Source organism: Octopus bimaculoides, chromosome 11 (genome assembly GCF_046866305.1).
Source record: "Octopus bimaculoides isolate indiv1 chromosome 11, ASM4686630v1, whole genome shotgun sequence".
NCBI lineage: Eukaryota > Metazoa > Mollusca > Cephalopoda > Octopoda > Octopodidae > Octopus > Octopus bimaculoides.
In genome coordinates, this window is record NC_142938.1 from 44,989,846 (window position 1) to 45,010,183 (window position 20,338).

At 35.0% G+C, this 20,338-nt stretch overlaps 1 protein-coding gene across 3 annotated transcripts in view; it reads left to right on the plus strand.

The window, feature by feature from the left end:
* Positions 1–17,515, plus strand: part of LOC106879837 (2-oxoisovalerate dehydrogenase subunit alpha, mitochondrial) — a 34,688-nt gene extending 17,173 nt beyond the window's left edge. For all 3 annotated transcript variants that reach the window (XM_089359930.1, XM_014929542.3, XM_052971768.2), the window contains exons 2-9: positions 4,317–4,478; positions 7,124–7,319; positions 8,827–8,988; positions 9,908–10,052; positions 11,787–11,848; positions 13,747–13,888; positions 14,428–14,599; positions 16,723–17,515. In XM_089359930.1, coding sequence (XP_089216056.1) covers positions 4,404–4,478; positions 7,124–7,319; positions 8,827–8,988; positions 9,908–10,052; positions 11,787–11,848; positions 13,747–13,888; positions 14,428–14,599; positions 16,723–16,905 — 1,137 coding nt within the window. In that variant the 5' untranslated portion in view covers positions 4,317–4,403 and the 3' untranslated portion in view covers positions 16,906–17,515. The remainder of the gene's footprint in view (positions 1–4,316; positions 4,479–7,123; positions 7,320–8,826; positions 8,989–9,907; positions 10,053–11,786; positions 11,849–13,746; positions 13,889–14,427; positions 14,600–16,722) is intronic.
* Positions 17,516–20,338: the final 2,823 nt, after the last annotated feature.

A 20,338-nucleotide genomic window follows, 5' to 3' on the forward strand; every position in this document is an offset into this window, starting at 1 on the left:
CCACCCGTGTAGTTTCAGATTCAGTTCTACTGCATAGCACCTCTACTGAATAGCATCTCTTACTGCATAGCACCTCTTACTGCATAGCACCCCTTCTATATGCCTGGGCCTATCAAAGTCTTGTGGATAGGTGTGGTAGATAAAAAAAACTAGAAGAAACTCAGTGTTTGTATGTGTTTACATATTCTCTGAATATCACGAGCTGATGCTGTTGTTATTTCTCCTCAAAGAGGTGAAATGAGAGATCCCTTATGTAGAAAACAGATAAGAGTTAGTGATAGGAAGGGTATCTGGCTGTAAATAATGCCTCAGCAGTGCATTCATCTCAGCTTTGCTAGCATGGAAATATGAATATAAAAATGAACAAACTAGCAATAATATTCAGTGATAGATAACAGAGTGAGAATTCAACTAAGGCTTGTTACCTGCCTGGCTGACAGTGCCTATTGTTCTGGATTAGATAAAATAAATATCAAAGTTGATTTAATCAATGTAGTCCTTCCTTTTACATAAAATGCATTTGTGCTTGAAGTTAATTTCAATATATTTGCATGCATATGAAGGCATGTGGCCTAGTGGTTGGGGTGTTGCATTCCTGAATCGAGCAGCGTGTTGTGTTCTTGATCAAAACAATTTCATTTCATATTGCTCTGCAATCACTTTGACATCTGATATGTGGTACACCTTGCACTTGTACAGGTAATGTCAATTTGATGAAGGGAATGTGCTAATGTGCAGCACCTAATTTTAATCACTATGAAACAGATCATCTGTGCAGGTTGTTCAGACCTGAGAAACTACCATTATTTGCATGTATGAATGTACATATCATCATTTAACATCTATTTTCCATGCTGGCATAGGTTTGATGGTTTGACCAGAGCTGGTAAAGCCAAGGGTTGCACCAGCCTCCATTTTCTGTTCTGACATGGTTTCCATGGCTGGATGCCTTCCTAATGCCAACCACTCCACAGAGTTTACTGGATGCATTTTATGTGACACCAGCTCCAGTGCTTTTAATGTGACATCAGTATAAGTGCTTTTTATGTGACATCAGCACCACTGCTGTGGTGGATGGATCTTCTTGAGTAGAAAAACATTGTACATTTTTGCATCTATTTTGTATTTCAGCCTGAGTTTGCAAATTTTGATCTTTTCATATCACTAGGTGAATATTTCATTAGTGGCTACCCTTTTTACTGTAAGCCTAATAGCTGCCAATGAGAACACACTGTGTTTACAGAAAGGTTTCGACTGCCATATGGTTAGTTATTCAGTTTCATAGCATTGGACAATACCTTGCAGTTCTGGTTCTTAACATTCTGGTTTCAAATCTTGCCAAGCAACTTAGCCTTTCTTTCAATTACTTGTGTTGTGACTTAGTGGTTAGGGTGTTGGACTCATGATCGTGAGATTGTGATTTTGATTCCTAGACCAGGCAATGCATTGTGTTCTTGAGCAAAACATTTCATTTCACATTGCTCCAATCCATTCAGCTGACAAAAATGAGTAATCTTGTGATGGACTGATGTCCCATCCAGGTCATCATCATCATCACTTAACATCCATTGTCCATGCTGGTATGGGTTGGTCAGTTTAACCAGGGCCGGCAATTTGGAAGGCTGCACCATACTCCAGTCTGTTTTGGCATAGTTTCTACGGCTGGATGCCTTTCCTAACACCAACTGCTCCAAGAGTGTAATGGGCACTTTTATGTGCATGGCACCAGTATCTGTCATGACTACAGTTTTACTTGACATAATGGGTTTTACTTGGCTTGATGGGTCTTCTTCTCAAGCACAACATAATGCCAAAGGTATGCTAGAGGTCTCGTTTATTGCCTCTGTGAGGCCCAACACTTGAATGTAGCTCAACCACTTTGCCTCTGTGAGCCTCAACACACGGAAGGTGCTTTTTATGTGCCACCTGCACAGGTGCCGGTTACGTGACACCAGCATCAGCCACGACTATGATTTCATTTGGCTTGATGGGTCTTCTCACCCACAGTATATTGCCAAAGGTCTCAGTCACTAGTCATTGCCTCTGTGAGGCCCAAAGTTTGGAGATCATGCTTCACCACCTCATCCCATATCTTCCTGGGTCTACCTCTACCACAGGTTCCCTCCACAGTTAGGGATCGGCACTTCTTTACACAGCTGTCTTCAACCATACACATCACATGACTATACCAGTGCATTCATCTCCCTTGCACACCACATCTGATGCATCTTATGCCTAACTTTTCTCTCAAGATGCTTACACTCTATCAAACATGCACACTGACACTGCACATCCAGTGAAGCATACTGGCTTCATTTCTTTCAACAGCCCATGTTTCACTGCTATGTAGCATAGCTGTTTGCACACAGGCAATCTGCCTTTCATTCTTAGAGAAAGGCCCTTTGTTGCCAGCAGAGGCGGGAGCTCTCTAAACTTTGCCCAGCCTAATCTTATTCCAACAGCTACACTCTCAGAGTATCCACCTCCACTACTAACTTGATCACCTATATAACGGAAGCTATCTACTACCTCTAGCTTATCCCCATGGCAGTTGATGGAGTCTATTTTCTGTACATTTTTGGTGTTTATTGTACTTGTGCATCTATCACACACAAAAGCTATTTTCCCTGTTAACCTTCCTCTGATATTGCACCTTACAGAGTTACTACCTACACCTTTTCTACAGATTGAGCAGGGCCATCTACCTGAATGGACTTGTGATTTGTCTGCCTTCCTACGTACTAAGACTTTGGTTTTTGCTAGGTTAACCCTAAGGCCTTTCGATTCAAGACCTTGCTTCCATATCTGAAACTTCTTCTTTATTTCTGGTAGTGATTCAGCTATAAGAACACCAGGTAGGGAATATATATGCCATGAAACTGGGAAACCAACCCTTATGAGTCAATATGACTTGAGAAAGTAACTTTACCTTACCTAGTGGCATTGATTAACCTTCTGCATTTAAAATTGTTGTTCTTGTGTTTAAATCAGCAACCAAGGTAGCAAACTGGCAGATTGTTAGAATGTCAGACAAAATGCCTTGTGGTATTTCTTTGACCATACATTTTGAGTTCAAATCCTACTGAGATCAACTTTGCTTTTCACCTCTCGAGGGTTGATAAAGTACCAGTCAAGTCCTGAGATCAATGGTATCAACTAACCCCACCTATTCCATAAAAAATTGTTGGCCTTGTACTTAAAATAGAACCCGTTATTATTATTATTGTGGCAATCTGGCAGAATTGTTAGTATGCTCGGAAAAATGCTTAGCAGCATTTCATCCATCTTTATATTCTGAATTCAAATTCTTCCATTGTTGACTTACCTTTCATCCTTTCAGGGTCATAAAATAAGCACCTGTTGAGCACTGGGGTCAATGTAACCAACTTACCCCCTCTCCTGAAATTGCTGGCCTTATGCCAAAATTTGAAATCATTACCAGGCAAAATGCATGTGACATTTTGTCCATCTTTATGTTCTGAGTTCAAATGCTGCCAAGGCTGACTTTGCCTTTCATCCTTTTAGAGTTGATAAATAAGTACCAGTTGAACACTTGATCGATGTAATCAACTAACCCTCTCCCCACAAGGTGTAACCCTCTTCCACAAGACCTAATATAGGTCTTGTGCCTATATTAGAAAGAATTATTATTAATCACTTGCAATAGTTTTACTGGTACTCAGAAACAATAGTGGTACATTGGAAATTTTGCTCATCTTTGAAACGACTAACTGCTTTATGGCATTCTGTTATTTGAATCCCAAAATGAACAACATTACTCTTTATCTCTCCAAAATTGTTAATATAAAAATCATTTATGTATAGACACAGGTGTGGCTGTGTGATAAGAAACTTGCTTCCCAACCATATGATTCTGGGTTCAGTCCCACTGCATGGCACCTTGAGCAAATATCTTCTACTATAGCTTTGGTCATCCTAGCCCTTGTGAGTGGATTTGGCTGATGAAAACTGAAAGAAACTTGTTTGTGTATGTATGTGTGTGTGTGTGTGTGTGTGTTTGTGTGTGTCATTGCTGCTTGACAACTGGTGTTGGTTTGTTTACATCCCTGTAACTCACTGGTTTAGCAAAAGAGAGCAATAGAATAAGTACCAGCCAAAATAAGACTGGGGTTGATTTGTTCAACTAAACCCTTCAAGGTGGTGTACCAGCATGGATGCAGTCCAGTGACTGAAACAAAAGGTAAAAGAGATTTAATCGAATTGACAATGTGTTTTTTTTTTTTTTTTTCATAGAGATTGACAGATACCTAAATAGAAAATTATTTCTTCTCTTATTTTTATTTTCAAAATCTCAGGCGTTGAATCATTTTGAAGAAGATCGGCCTGTTTTTCCTGGCTCCCGTTCAACCTATACACCTGCACTTGAATTCTTAAGATCTGACATGTACGATGGTATTCCTGTCTACAGGGTAATGAATAAAAAAGGAGAAGTTATCCAAAAGGATCAAGATCCCCAAGTAAGATCACTTATCTTTCTTTTATTTTTTTTTTTTTTACATAAAAATTAATTATAACGGTTAAAACAAACTAAATACCCAAAGAAACTTATTTTTTTCATCTTGGCCATGTACCTCCTCTATAGCAAGACTTGTTTCTGCCTTTCTGTCTCTTTGTCACACTCTAATCGTTCATCATTTGACACAAAATCACCTCCTCCAATAACCCCTTCCCTCTCAAAATTCCTTGTCTTGCAAGTTACTTGGTGACCCTGCCAGTGCTAATACCATGTAAAAAGCATCCAGTCCACACTGTGAAGTGGTTGGCATTTGGAAGGGCATCCAGCTGTAAAAACCATGCCAAAACTGACCTTGCCTGTGCTGGTGCCATGTAAAAAGCTGTCACTTCACTATATGGAGTGGTTGGTGTCAGGAAGGGCATCTAGCTGTAAAAACCCTGCCAAAACAGTCACTGTAGCCTAGTGTAGTCTTCTACCTTGCCGGTTCCTGTCAAACCATCCAACCCATGCCAGTATGGAAGACGGACATTAGATGATGATGATAATAACCATAATTTTCCCATATTCCAATTTATTTATTTATTGGAGGCCAAAAGTTAATTTACAAATGGAGTTGTAGAAATATAGTTTCTTTTTGAAATATTCCTCTTTCTATGTTATTTATCTAGAAACATTTTGACAGGATTTGAACTTGTAATTATGAAGTACCCATCAATCATCTAGTCAGTTTGGTAATCCCTTGTTTAAGTCATTTCTCAGTCCTTATGTTAATTTGGTATTTTATCAATGACTAAATGTCTAAGGTTGATTTATAACTTTATGGGATTTGAACAACAACACTGTAAGTACTTAAGTAAGTAATGAAAATATCAGTTCTGATATTCTCACCTTAATGTTTGTACCAACTTAGTTGACAATGAAATAAAGGTCTAGTGGTGGAGATCTAATATACCCAACATAACCAGTTGTTGGTGCCATAGAGTGCTGTTAATTACATTGAATGGTTAGTGGGGTTGACAGAACCGATGTAAGTGTACAACACTAACAAACCTTTGAAAACATCTAATTTACTAAATAACATGGGATTTAAAAAGGATCAAAAGTGAGTTTACTGACATTGATATCTGTGCAGAATTTAACTGCAATGAATATCAGAATTTTTAAAAAGTAGGCTAGTTTGTATTCTTACCTTGTTTCGGTTTTTGGACTGTCACAATGCTGGGGCATTGCCTTGAAGGGTTTAGTTCAACAAAGTGACCCAATACTTATTTTTCTTTTTATGCCTGAAACTTATTCTGTCAGTCCCTTTTGCTGAACTGCTAAGTTACAAGGACATAAACAAAACAACACTGGTTGTCATAAGGACAAAGACACACACATAGATATATATATACAAATACATATTTATATATATATATATTCAAACTTCTTTCAGTTTCTATTTACCAAATCTACTCAAAAGGCTTTGTTTGACCCAAGGCTATAGAAGACACTTGCCCAAGGTACCATACAGTAGGAGTGAATCTGTGAATCCAAGATCACATGATTGGGAAGCAAGCTTCTCAACCACACTGCCACCTATAGTATATTTATTCTCTTTATTTTTTTGTTTTGAAAAATAATACTTTCATCAAAAGACTCAATTCCAGTGGTATAGTTTGATATAAAATTGTGAAGATTGGATTAGTAGATGACCATTTTAACCAGTGGAGAGCTGCTGCTAATTGCTTTTGTTTTAATATTACATTTTTTGTTTTTATGGCTTAGCAGCAAGGGTGTTATTCATCAAAGGTGACTGGAAATTACTGTGCTGACTGTTAAGCATGAATTAATTCCATAGAAAAATTTTTTTGTTTTATTATGAAATATTTTATGATTAAATATCTTAGTAGAACTTTATTTTAATATTGCAATTATTTTACAGTAAAATCTTTTATGAAAATAATTCATTAACTATATTACATAATCATTGTTTCATATGTTGTCAGAACTTGTAGAACTACTACATTCTTTTATTCTTTTACTTGTTTCAGTCATTTGACTGTGGCCATGCTGGAGCACCACCTGTAGTCTAGCAAATGGAGCCCAGGACTTATTCTTTGGAAACTTAGTACTTATCCTATTGGTTCTTTTGGTGAGCTGCTAAGTTACAGGGACGTAAACACACCAGAATTGGTTGTCAAGCACTGTGGGGTGGGGGGGTGACAAACACACACACATACATGTATATGACGAGCTTCTTTCAGTTTCCGTCTGCCACATCCACTCAGAAGGCTTTGATCAGCCTGAGGTTATAGTAGAAGACATTTGCTCAAGGTGCTGGAACCATGTGGTTGGTAAGCAAGCTACTTACCACACAGCCAAATCATCAGATCAGAAATTGTATGCCCCTTAGCAATGCCAAATCTAAAGAGACCTAACTACATTGAAATAATGATACTCTGCATGCCAGTTATGTATAATCTTCAGATGCTGGTGCTAGGAAGGATTACTACAAAATTATTACATGGCATGAGCAAGTGTATTGTTTTGAATTGTATTAAACAATTTGTCGTTTATAATTATTATTTTTTGTTATTTTTTCCCAAGGTTTGTGTGTTCAATTTTTTAAAATGTTTTTATCTTTTGATTTGTGATTTTCTGCAGTTGGATGATGACACAGTGTTAAAGATGTACCATGACATGACATTGCTGAACACTATGGACCGAGTGCTCTATGATTCTCAAAGACAAGGCAGAATTTCATTCTACATGACTAACTATGGAGAAGAGGGCACTCACATTGGGTCAGCTGCAGCTCTTGATCCTGGTGATTTGGTATTTGCTCAGTATCGGGAAGCAGGTATGTCTGAAGATCAAAATTTTTTGTTCTCACACAGGACTGTACTCCTTTCAGGAAAATGGCCTTGCTTGATATATAGAAAAGATAGAAATTTCATATAGACAGAACTTCCATATAGTGCACTCAGTACAGAGGTAAAGTGGTATCACAGGAAGTTTAAAAGAGAAAGTAGATTTTGTATTTGATAGATGTGCAAGAGTAATAAACAGTAAGAACACATAAGAAATAGATTTTCTTGAATTCCCAAGGTTGTTCCCTTGAGATTGTAGATTGTTTCATGACCTTAGTGACCTAATTAGCAGTGGAAGAGGGTATTCTAAATGTATAAACTCAAATGTTCACACTGATGCAAAATAGGTTTTCAAAAAGTATAAGATGCTATATAATATGCAGTAGAATTAAGAGGCTTGTTCTAGTTTAATTATGCTAAAAATTAATTACCAATATGAACAAAGAAGAAATGAATATATGAGACAAATACAATGTTGGGTAACAACCAAAGGAGTATGATTGTGAATACAAGTGGCCGAAATATAGTTCCTCCAAAAGGGTCTCTGGATTAATGTTACTCAGCAGGGTGCATAGCTCAGAGATCAAGGATCCTCTCCAGGTTGAACTGTTACTTCTCTGCACTGAGAGATCACAGCTCTGATACTATGGACATGTAATTAGAATGTTGCAGGAAAGAATCACAAGACATTCTTCAAGCTGAGCCAACCAGCAGGAAACCAAGGGATAGATAGACCAAGAACGGGATGGTTGGATAATATCCATAGTTTTGGGAACCCATCCAGAAAGTGTAATGATGGTTGCTTCTGACAGGCACCACCCAAACCCCTGTGATACTTCCAGGAATAGTGTGTGGAGAAAATGAATGGATGGAATACAACAAGCATTTAAAAAAAAATCTCAAGTCTGTCAGAGCTTGTTTCTCAAAACATAAGTATAAATGAAAAGAGTACTTTATGGTTCAAACAAATAAAGATATTTACTATGTAAATGGTATTGTTTCTATATATGAATTTTACTGAAAGGTTAATGAAAATTGACTTATTTCTAAGAAAGTATCTGTTTCTGCCTGCAATCCAGAAACCCAAACCTGTTTTCATGGTGGACTGCAAGCAAACAGTACTGTCCACAGCAAAGCCATTGTTTACAACCTGTGAACACGTGTGAAGATAAAGACAAAAGGGAATATGAACTCACTCACTCATACATGTGACAAGTTTCTTTTTGTTTCTGTCTACTTAATCCACTTTGGTTGACCCAGGGCTATTGTAGAAGACATTTGCTCAATGTGCCATGCAGTGTGACTGAACCTTAAATAGCATTGTTACATAACAAACTTTTTAACTATAAGCCATATCTGCACCTTATATGCTTTTAATATTTAAATTCTTGTTTCTCATTTACCATCTGTAGTTGTGTCATGAAACATTGGTTTCTTTAGATTATTATTTCCCATAGTATTTATACTTCATAAAAACTAATTTTTTTTATTTAAAAGGTGTGTTGCTATGGAGAGGCTTTCAGTTAGATGAGTTCATGAACCAATGCTATGGCAATAATGAAGATGTTGGAAGAGGAAGACAAATGCCAGTCCATTACGGCTCTAAGAACCTTAACTTTGTTACTATATCCTCAACTTTAGCCACACAAATGCCACAAGGTTTGTTTAATCAAATGGAAAATTTCTGTCTTCTGATCCAAATTTTTCTTGAGACAATTGCATTATTATCATAGGTTTTTTTTGTGTGTGTGTGTGTGTGTGTGTGTGTGTGTGTGTGTGTGTGTGTGTAGGACTTTATTTTGTACTGGTTTGGGATTGAGGGATCAGTAATGCTGTCAATTTCACCCATGCCAGTGGCACATAAAGAAACACCCACTACACTCTCAGAGTGTCTTGGCATTATGAAGGGCATCAAGCTGTAGAAACCTTGCCAGATCAGATTGGAACCTGATACAGCATGCCAGCTTACCAGTTTTCAGTAAAACTGTTCAACCCGTGCCAGCATGGAAATCGGACGTTAAATAATGATGATGATGAGCTTTAACAATTTTTGCACAGATCTAAAGTTTAACTTATTAAAATTTTCTTTTTTCTTGGCCAATCTTTCAACTACTTTTACTAACCTTGCATTTTTAAGGTTACATTACACTACCTTGTTCCAACTCTTCTTCAATTAAACAATGTTTCACTGTCTGCTCTGACTTTCGATGATTTGATCTCGACCTCATTCTGAATATTCTTCAAGTGATTTGTTTCAATTAACCTTTTTTTTTTTTAATATGTATGTGATTTAGGGGAAACACAGGAACTCTCTTCAGTGGCTCATGTTAGAACATATTCTAAAGTGTTGTGTCTTTTCTAAAGCTGACCATTTGACTTTGTAGCTGCTATCTTTTTGTCTTCTTCCTTCAAAAAAAAAAAAAAGCTATATCAAGGCACAACACAATTTTAACTCCTGAACTTTGAATCAAAAGCTCTACATTTTTATCATAATTATTAAAGTATTATTATTATAATTTTTGTAATGAGCCCTTCCAAAATTCCTTTATGTTATTTTCCATTCCTGTTCTATTTACAGCTTCTGGTGCAGCTTATGCTTACAAACGTGCACAGAATGGTAAGTGTGTTATTTGCTATTTTGGTGAAGGTGCTGCTTCAGAAGGAGATGCTCATGCTGCATTCAATTTTGCTTCTACTTTAGATTGTCCTGTGATATTCTTCTGGTAAGTTCTGCTGCAAAGCTCCAAGATTTATTGCTTCCATTAATTTTTTTTTAAATTTGAATTTACTGAGATTGTTTGGCTGGTATCATTAAGCAATAAATTCCATTACAGGAAATGAAAGACATTTTTTTTCAATTTGATAACTTTATAAACCTAGAATATACAATTTAATATGTAATGGTATCCTTTGTCATTAGCACTATGTTGTTGCATAATTGCAGTCAGTTCTGATACAGAGATAGCTCACTGACTGGCTGAGAGTGACTCATCTAACACACTAAATATGTCATGCTTTCATTTCACTTAGAACAATGTTATGCTTTCCATTATGCTCATCATCATCCTCGTCATCATTTAATGTCCACTTTCCATGCTGGCATGGGTTGAACAGTTTGATTGAGGGCTGGTGAGCCAGAAGGCTGCACCAGCTCCTATCCAATCTGGCAATGTTTCTGCAGCTGGATGCCCTTCCTAATGCCAACCACTCCGAGAGTGTAGTGGGTGCTTTTTATGTGCCACTGGCACGAGGGCCAGTTAGGTGGTACTGGCATCATCCATGCTCGAATGGTGCTTTTACGTGTCAATTAGGCAGTACTGTCATCAACCACGACAACAACTTCACTTACCTCAAGAGGTCTTCGCAAACACAGTTTATTGCCCAATGATTGAAAGGTACTCTTAAATGGGTTGGTTATGCTGCACTGGCATAGGCCACGGTTACAGTCTCACTTGGTTTGCCAGGTCTTCTCAAGTACAGCATATCTCTAAAGGTCTCAGTTACCCGTCATCACCTCAGTGAGGCCCAACATTTGAAGGGTTAGGGTCTTTCTGGGTCTGCCTCTTCCACAGGTTCCCTCTACTGCTAGGATGCAACACTTTTTCACACAGCTATCCTCATCCATTCGCAACACATGACTATACCAGCGCAATTGTCTCTCTTGCACACCACATCTGATGCTTCTTATGTTCAACTTTTCTTTCAAGGTGCTTACACTCTTTCGTGTATGCACACTAACATTACACATCCAGCGAAGCATACTAGCTTCATTCTTTGCAAGCTTACATATGTCCTCAGCAGTCATGTTCCAAGTTTCACTGCCATGTAGTATGGCTGTTCGTACACATGTCATACAGTTTATCTTTTACTCTGAGCAAGAGGCCCTGTCACCAGCAGAGGTAGGAGCTCTCTGAACTTTGCCCAGGCTATTCTTATTCTAGCAGCTACAGTCTCAGAGCAGCCAGCCCCGCTACTGATTTGGTCACCTAGGTAATGGAACCTATCAACTACTTGTTTTTTCCCCTGGAATGTGATGGAAACTGTTTTCTGCACATTTTCAGTGTGCCCCTGAGCATTTGCCACACAAAAACTATCTTCTCAGTTAATCTTCCTTTGATATTGCTGCACCTCTTATATGTCCATAGCTTACACCAGTACACTTAGTAAGCTAATACAGACGTGTGGTATCACTGGATATAAGAACAAAAAAAGTGCCAATTAACCCAAGTAGAAGGAACCTGTGAGAGAGAAAGACTAAAGTAGATATGAAAAGAAGTGGTTAAAGATTTTGGGAGGCTGAACCTTATGAAAAAGATGACCAGCAAATAGAGAGATGCTGTGCTGAGGAACTCCTGCAAACATCAGCAAACAAATATAAAAGTGAGAAAAATGTGTGTGCATTTTTTTTGTTTTTATAATGTTTTATGGAATAAAGAATATTTCATTTCTCTTTTCAGTCGAAATAATGGTTATGCTATTTCAACACCAACCAGGGACCAGTATCGAGGAGATGGAATTGGTAAATGCTTTACTATTTCCTTTTTAATAGATTAAATTCAGTTTACTTTATTACCTGACAGAGAGAATAACATGAATATCACATAATTTCATTTCTTCATCACTATCTGAAGCTTGGTGCCTATGCAAGAAATCATTATTATTTGGCAGACATTGCAAGGCATTGGACTAAATTCCTTCAGGAATCAATAAAAAATAATTATCAGTAATGTACTGGGATAAATTCAATCAACTAAACTCCTCTCCTATCAATCTATGGCCTTGTGCCAAACTTCAAAATTAATTATAATGTTGTTATTATTAATTGATGAAGATTGTAACCTTTCATGAAGATAAATACACAATTTGAAGAATACATTATGTAATAAAACACAGATTGAGTTTGTTTATTGAACTGAGCAATATTTCAACAGTATGCCTGACATCTTCAGGTTCAATATAAGACAAGAATAATGAACAATGAGAAATACAAAAATTCAACTTGATTATCCTGTGTTCCTTCCTTGACAAAAAAGATGTTTGCCTTGTTCACGACTAGAAGTAAAGAAAATGGAAGAGAACTCTTAATCAAAAAGTTTGTCTAATCTGATGGAACTCTGTTGTATTTTTGTTTATCCCTTCTCAATGTGTGCTGCTAGTAACTTGCAAATATATTTATTTTCATGTATTTTAAGGACTGAAAGTTTAGTGAATTCAGAATATTTTCTGAAAATGTGTACTTTAAAGGTTCACCAAAGGTACAATTGTTTGATGTAAAATGCTTGGCAAGTTCCCTTAAAGTACTGTTATTGTGCTCAACATCATACCTATGCCCATTGATAACATCTTTTTTTTTTTTTTTTTGAAGGATTGTCTAGTTGGATTTTTACATTACTGTGACAGCTTTGCACAAAACTCAGGTTTTAAGTTGAACACAAAATTCTCATCCAGTTTTTCAAAACTAGTGTTGATATTTTGAACAAAAAAGTAGTTTTCAGAAGGCCAAATAGTGACTGAACTATTTTGAAAACCCACTTGTGTTTTCACCACAATTCTGATCATTCACACCATATGATTGTCAAATTCAAAATCCCACTTTTGCGAATAAAATTGATTTGTTCTGACATAGATTATTGGAAATGTCATATGGGGTTTTAGTGAATCATGATTAAAGGAAATTGCAAATGACACAGCTAAAATTAATGAATGTCAGACTTTCATGCCTAATTATAGTGGTAAAATTTTTGATCAAATTCTTTTAGTTAACTGGCACTGAGATTTTGGGGTCAATTCAAAAGTATTGCCTGACAGTCATCATTTCACAGAAGTAGCTTTGATTCAAAGAAATATTTCTTCATCTACCTACTGTTGCTTTTTGACATAACAAAAATGTAAGACAAATATTAACTAGTACTTCTGATAATAAAGGAAAATTCCATTGGAGTTTCTGAATGCGGAACCCTTAAAAACAGTTGCAGGAGAGGTAAGCCCTATTCATTATGCAGCACCTTGAGTCAGGTCAACTCCATCACAAATTCTAAAAGAAATATAATTTATGCAGAAAGTGGGACCTGTAACAACTCCCAAACACAACTTAATTTATGTTGGTTACACAAAAAGAAAAATTAAGCAAAAAGATTTAATAGGCATAGGTATGACATCAGGCATAATACTACTTTGATGATGCTTTGAAGACAACTGTATGACAGACACCATAAAATACACATTCTTTGAAAATATTCTGACTTCACTGAACTTACAGTTTTTTTCATTTTTCATTATTCTTGTCTTATTTTGAACCTGAAGGAGACAGATGTGCTGCTGAAATATTCTTCAGTTCAATAAACAAAAAGTTAATCTGTGTTTTATAAAATATCATGTTCATCTAATTGTACATTATAATAATTAATATTTGTATAGCATCTCGAGGCCCTGGTTATGGAATGGCAACTGTGCGTGTTGATGGCAATGATGTATTTGCTGTATACAATGCAACAAAAGCTGCTCGCAATGTGTGTCTAAATGAAATGAGACCAGTCTTAATTGAAGCTATGACTTATCGGTAAGTCATAAACTAATTATAGTTTATTGTCTGTAGAGTAGATGGGGATAATTCTGATATCTTAATTATAGTTGTTATAGTTTCTGAACCTAAGTGATGTCTTTATTGATGTCATCATTATCATTAATTCTCAATTAATGCCACTTTCACTGTTACTGTCATTGTCTTCATTTTCATTTCATTATCATCACATTCTCATATTGACCATCGTAATCATCATTACAGCTGCATTACCATTTTCATTTTCACCATCACTTTGTAAGTATTTTTGTAACTTCATCATCAGATATTTTACTCTTTCTTTTACTAAGCAGTCAACAAGGAGCTTGATAGAGAAGCTAAGCTAGAATAAAACTTCTCTTGTAGTTTTCCCACTATGACAAGAGTGTCGGTAGTACCCACCAAAATAAGTGTTTTCATATGCAGTAAAATAGTAAATAAAAGGTTCACTACACATGTAGAGTCAAATATTTTTCTTAATTTTTTGCCAATGATTTTGAAGTTTATTAGTTGTCATGCTTTAATCATTTATCTTTCAGTATTGGTCACCACAGCACATCAGATGATAGCTCAGCCTACCGGTCAGTTGATGAGGTAAACTATTGGGATAAAGAAGATCATCCTATTGCTAGACTAAGAGCCCATATTGTCTCTCGAGGTTTATGGAATGATGATAAGGAGAAGTCATGGAAACGTATTACAAGAAAGAGAGTAAGAATGGATTTTTGTTGTCTTCACTTTTTCAAGTTGTCTCTTGCTATCTGTGATTGTAACATATGTGAGTCTTTAGGAAATTTTATTTTCCTAATATTGTGGAAATCTAATGTTCATTGCAGAAGTCATGTGAATTACATCTGCAACACAATCCTTATTTTCACTGTATAATTGTAAGCAATAGTTGTGATGTTGCTTCTTGGTTATTAAATCAAATTATAAGTACAGGTATGGTAGTACAGTTAAGAAGTTTGCACTCCAACTATATAGTTATGAGTTCAGTTCCACTATGTGGTACCTTGAGTAAGGTCTACAGTTACAGTTCTGTGTTTGTGTATAATGTCTCCTTGTCTTGACATTGCATGATTGTTGTAAATGAGCATCACTATCATACTAGCAGTGTCCTTCATTTCCAATCTTTCAAGAAAACATGTCCAACCAAGGAGAATTATTACCTGACTTGGAAACATGGCATCTTCACATAAAAAATCCACCCCATGTAAGCATGGAAAAGCATATGTTGAAATGATGATGATCTATACTATTGTGTAGAAGCATTTATTCTGTTCCTGTATGGAAAAGAACCTAATTGCTCTTAAGTTTCCTAAAGACTTCAGATATGATACAACAGCTAATGTACAAGGAAAGCACTTCAGCCTAATTTGTCAAGTTGGTAACTGAAATGTGGTACCTTACAACTGATATTTCTCATCCAAATACGACTGTTACACTAGTATTGAAATTTTCTCTTCTGTAACTGTGAAATACATTTTCAAGTTCTTATATAAGGATATGAATGTACACAGATGCAAAAACATTAGTGACTTTTTTTATCTATTATAAAATTGTGCAGTATATAAATGGTTGTCATGCCAGGGCTCTGGAAGTGGTGTGTAATGCAAAAGGTATGATAGATCATTTGCTGTGATTTGTCTTAAAATACATCTTGAATATCAACTTGTTCACTTTCCAAACTAGTTCACTTTCTTGAATATCAACTAGTTCACTTTCCAAAAGGTAATGAAAGAGAGGCATCTTCAAAATGCCCAAAGCATAAACACACCCTTCATGACGTGACTCAGAGGAAATGAAACTGGTTAAGCTGCCAAACTGAAATTCCCTACAGTTGTCTTGAAAATAAAGAATATGTATAAGAGATTAAATAATCCTTAGAGTTATGCATCCAAAGCAGACAGACGAAATTTCATGTCAGATTATTATAAGTTAGTGATTATTAATAAAGGATTGATAATTTCACTCATAGACTTATAATGCCAGGGAGAAGGCATAAAGAATATATTTAAATGATCATACTTTAAAAGAAATTGGATAAGGATATAAACTATCTTTATACCATCATTTTTGACAGCCTAAGCTGTAATTTTTGTATAATTATGTATTGTTAATATAACAATACATAAAGACGGGTATTGTTCCTGTGGTTTTCCACCCTTATGTATCTATTTTTACTATAAGATATATATTTATATACACATACGCATATATGTGGATGAATATGTATAGAGAAAAAGAGCTAAAATATTTGTTTAGTAAAATAACTTTGACTGTGTGCATACACACATGGATAGTTGATCTTATCTGTAAAAAAAAATATATATATTATGACCATTATTCTTTAATAATTATACTTGTGACACAATGACTATGTTATTAAGGTTCTCAACTAGGGGCCAATATGGTCATGGACCATTGTAGAACTATTTTCTTATGTTGCTGGTAATGCACATAACCTGTCTTGCCTCAGTATGCTTTGTCAATAATGAGCTCTATTTATTTATTCTAAAGTGATTAGTTGTAAGAACATGCAGTTATGAAACCAGTTGTCCTAATTATTTGAAATACCCACATTTGCTATGAAAATCTAATCCTATTTCTGCATATAAAAATATTGAAGATTGTGAGAGCAAGACTTGCAATTAATAAACTAGTGTTCTCTCTATGAAGTAATTTATAACTCATTTGCTTTGCAGTATGATCTGTTATATACAAACTCTGTTAACCTCTGTTAATCAGTGAAAATAATAAGGTATAAGGGGTAACAAATATAATGATTGCCACAGTTTATTTGTGAAATTCAAAAAATTTGTTGCTATTTTCAGGTACTGGAAGCGTTCTCAAAAGCAGAAGCACGAAAGAAGTGTAACCCAGAGTCAATGTTTGATGATGTCTATGATGTGGTTCCAGATCATATTCAAAAACAGAGAATGGAAATGAAAATGCATGTTAATCAATACAAAGAACACTATCCTTTAAAATTGTTTGACAAAATGTCAGGTTTATAGCCAGAAAATTTAGTCTTTTTTTTTTTTTGTATTTTTTTACCAATTTTATTTTGAAATACTTCAAGACAGAGTCTGACGTGATTTCATAAAGTCAAATGAAATAAAGTTTAAAATAGATTTTCACTTTAATCAGTGATTTTTTTTTTTTTTTTTTTTTGAATGGTCAATGGTGTTGTAATCATTAAAAAGAATTAAAATAGTAGGAAACAATGTTAGCACTTCTGGAAGACATCAACAATAAAAGATATAACATATCAAAATTCTGTCATTTTGCATGGAAAAACATGGAAAAATTTGGGGAAAAAAACTAATGAAGAATAAAGGTGTAATTAAACTGTTGCAACCTCAGAGTATACAATACTTCTGATAATATAAAATATGCTGCTACACACATGCACACATACATGCATGTGTATTATTTTATTGCTTTCAGTGATCAGGTTTGCAGATGGCTGGGAGCCTGCTTTTAAGATAATTTTATCAATTTTAGTACTTACTTGTTTGAATTTCATTGATTGATATTTATTAAATCACAAAGTCAAGTTTTTTGATACTACTCTTGGTTTAACAACCATAAACATGAACACAGAAATAAAAATACTTACATGCATGTGTTTTCTTTGTGCATTTTTCAAGATGTTAGTTAATTGTAGGCTGCATTTGAAGATGGTTGCTCAGTTTGTTGGGCAGTGGGATCAAACTGGGACTACATGCTTGTGAAACCAACTTAACTACATAACTATGTCTGTGCATTTATTATAATGCAATATATGTATACACACATACGTACACATATATATGCAGGTATGGCTATGTGGTTATGTGTTTGTTCCTACTGCATGGATGTTCTCTGCTGATGTCTTCAATACCCACCAATGAGGGGAGTTTGGTAAATGGAAATTATAAGATGCCTGTTTGTGTGCTTTTGTGTGTGTGTTTTGTCTTTCATCTTGTGTTGACACATGCATGCTAATTCTTAAGCCACTATCAAACTAATGGTATCCTTTGTGAAAGCATGTCCAACCAATAAGCTAGTCATTGTTTGAAGGATTAGGGGAAATATTTGATACGAAGAGTATCTGGCATAACAATTTTCGTTAGATCTATGTAAGCATGAAAAAGTATTAAAATGATGAAAAAATATTATTTAAATTTATGGAAACATATAGTTCTAAGAAGCACAGTAGACTTGTATAGACTACATGTCTATACAAGATACTTTTTCAAGATAGATACTGCAGTATTCTGGCTTAAATGTACAGATGGCTATTCAGTATTAATGCTGCTTCAGTCACTAATTATAAACAATATATATATATCTGTAATAATAAATGGCAAGTTTGTGTGTTTGTGAATTTGTTACTTTAACTCCTCCGACACTATCCAACAGACCTTGATGAAACTTGACGTGTGTAGAGCTTATGCCCATGTGGTCACTTACATACTTGCAATTTTTTAAAAATTGATTTTTTAAAAATTGTAAAATTTCAGCATTTTTCACACTAGCCACTGTAACTTCAACAGACAGCTTATTAACAGTAATCTATTAAGCATTTGCTAATTCTTCATTGTAATGGGAATTGTTTTGATTTGCTAAAACTTACTATTTTAATTCATTGTTTTAATTCCCCAGTGTTTCAGGATTTGATTAGGTAAGACCATTTTATTTCTCAAGCAAAATTTAAGCATTTTGCACACTAGCTGTCATGACATCAATTTGACGAAATCTGCCCCAAAGCATAAAATTTCACCATTTTACGCACATGCACCAAAATGACAGCACAGGTTCGCTACCAGACTCTGCTCATTTTTTCAAAGTCAAATTGGTCCCACCCATTAATATAGATTTTAATCTTTTTGGAAAATGTTGAAATTTGACAAAAAATGTTTCATGGCTATAAACAGACATCTTATTAATGGTAATTTTTTACTGGGTACCTCAGCTAGTATATATATATATATATATATATATATATATATATATATATATATACATATATATATATATATATATATATATATACATATATATATATATATATATATATATATATATATATATATAATAGATAGAAGTAGTGTTATTTTGAATGAAGTAGTATAACAGTTAACTGATACTTAGAATTCCATGTGTAGCCAAATTTCAATCCAGTATTAAACATTATTTGTCCTGTGATTTTGGTTTGATATTATATACATTTGAATAACTGACAGCTTGTATATCTGACGGCAGAATAAAACAGAATTATTTTATGTTTTTATGACATCATAAATTATGTAATCCTTACACTTGCAAATATTAGAAGGTTATACAGAAATCATTACACTGGTGATTGCATAAACACCAGATCTTCAAAAGAATACTGTAATTCAATCAATTATTCCTGTTCTATATGGCATAGTAGTTAAGAGCGCAGCTACTAACACCAAGATTCCAAGTTTGATTCCAAGCAGTGACCTGAACAATAATAATAATAATAATAATAATAATAATATCGAAAAAAACCCATAGGAATGAGAACACAGGTTTGAAATTTCCCCAAGACACCTGATGAAGGCTGGAGGGTATATCAGTCAAAACATTAACAACAAACAAGATGAGGACAAATATTCGTCAAATATAAATAATGTCAAGCAATTATTATTTACCAATATAGCTTGTTTAACAGTGCTAAAGTACAGTTGTGTATAAATGTAAGGGAGAATTATTTTTGCAGTAGTTGAGAAAAGGAAAGCTATTATTTTTATCAGTGTTATTCTGCTCTCAGAATAACATTGTATCTTCCAAATTCACTCACAAAGCCTTGGTTGGCCTATGACATGGGTCACCAAACTATGGCCCGCGACATCAATTTGTCTGGCCCACTGTCGTATGCTGAATAAAACAAACATGCTTTTATACTGCTTCTTACACTACTTAGATTATGCCTGTCGTATGTATACTGAGTCAGTCACATCATGCACTATGTATTTCACGCGCCATAATAATTACTACAGTACATCATGTATGCCTCGGGCTAGTCAGTTATTAGTGATTACAATTAAAATGAGAATATCTGACGCTGAGGCCTAAGACTGCTTTTGTTTTTTCTTCACCCATCGTTATGGCTACTAAGAAGAGAAAGGTTGATGATGAATGTCGCATTTTCAATAAAGAATGGGGAGAAAAGTACTTCTTTGTGGAAACAAATGACCAGAAAGCTAGTTGCCTGATATGCAACGAAAGTGTTGTTGTAATGAAAGATACAATATTTGTTGTCACTATGAAGCAAAACATCTCTCAACACATTCTAAATATTCTGGAAAGTTGCAGTCCGAGAAATTTGAATCTATGAAACATAGTTTAGAATCTCAAAGGAATTTCTTTATGAAAATGAATCTATCACTCGTGTAAGTTACAAAATAATGAATAAGTTGGCAGAGTGAGAAAAAC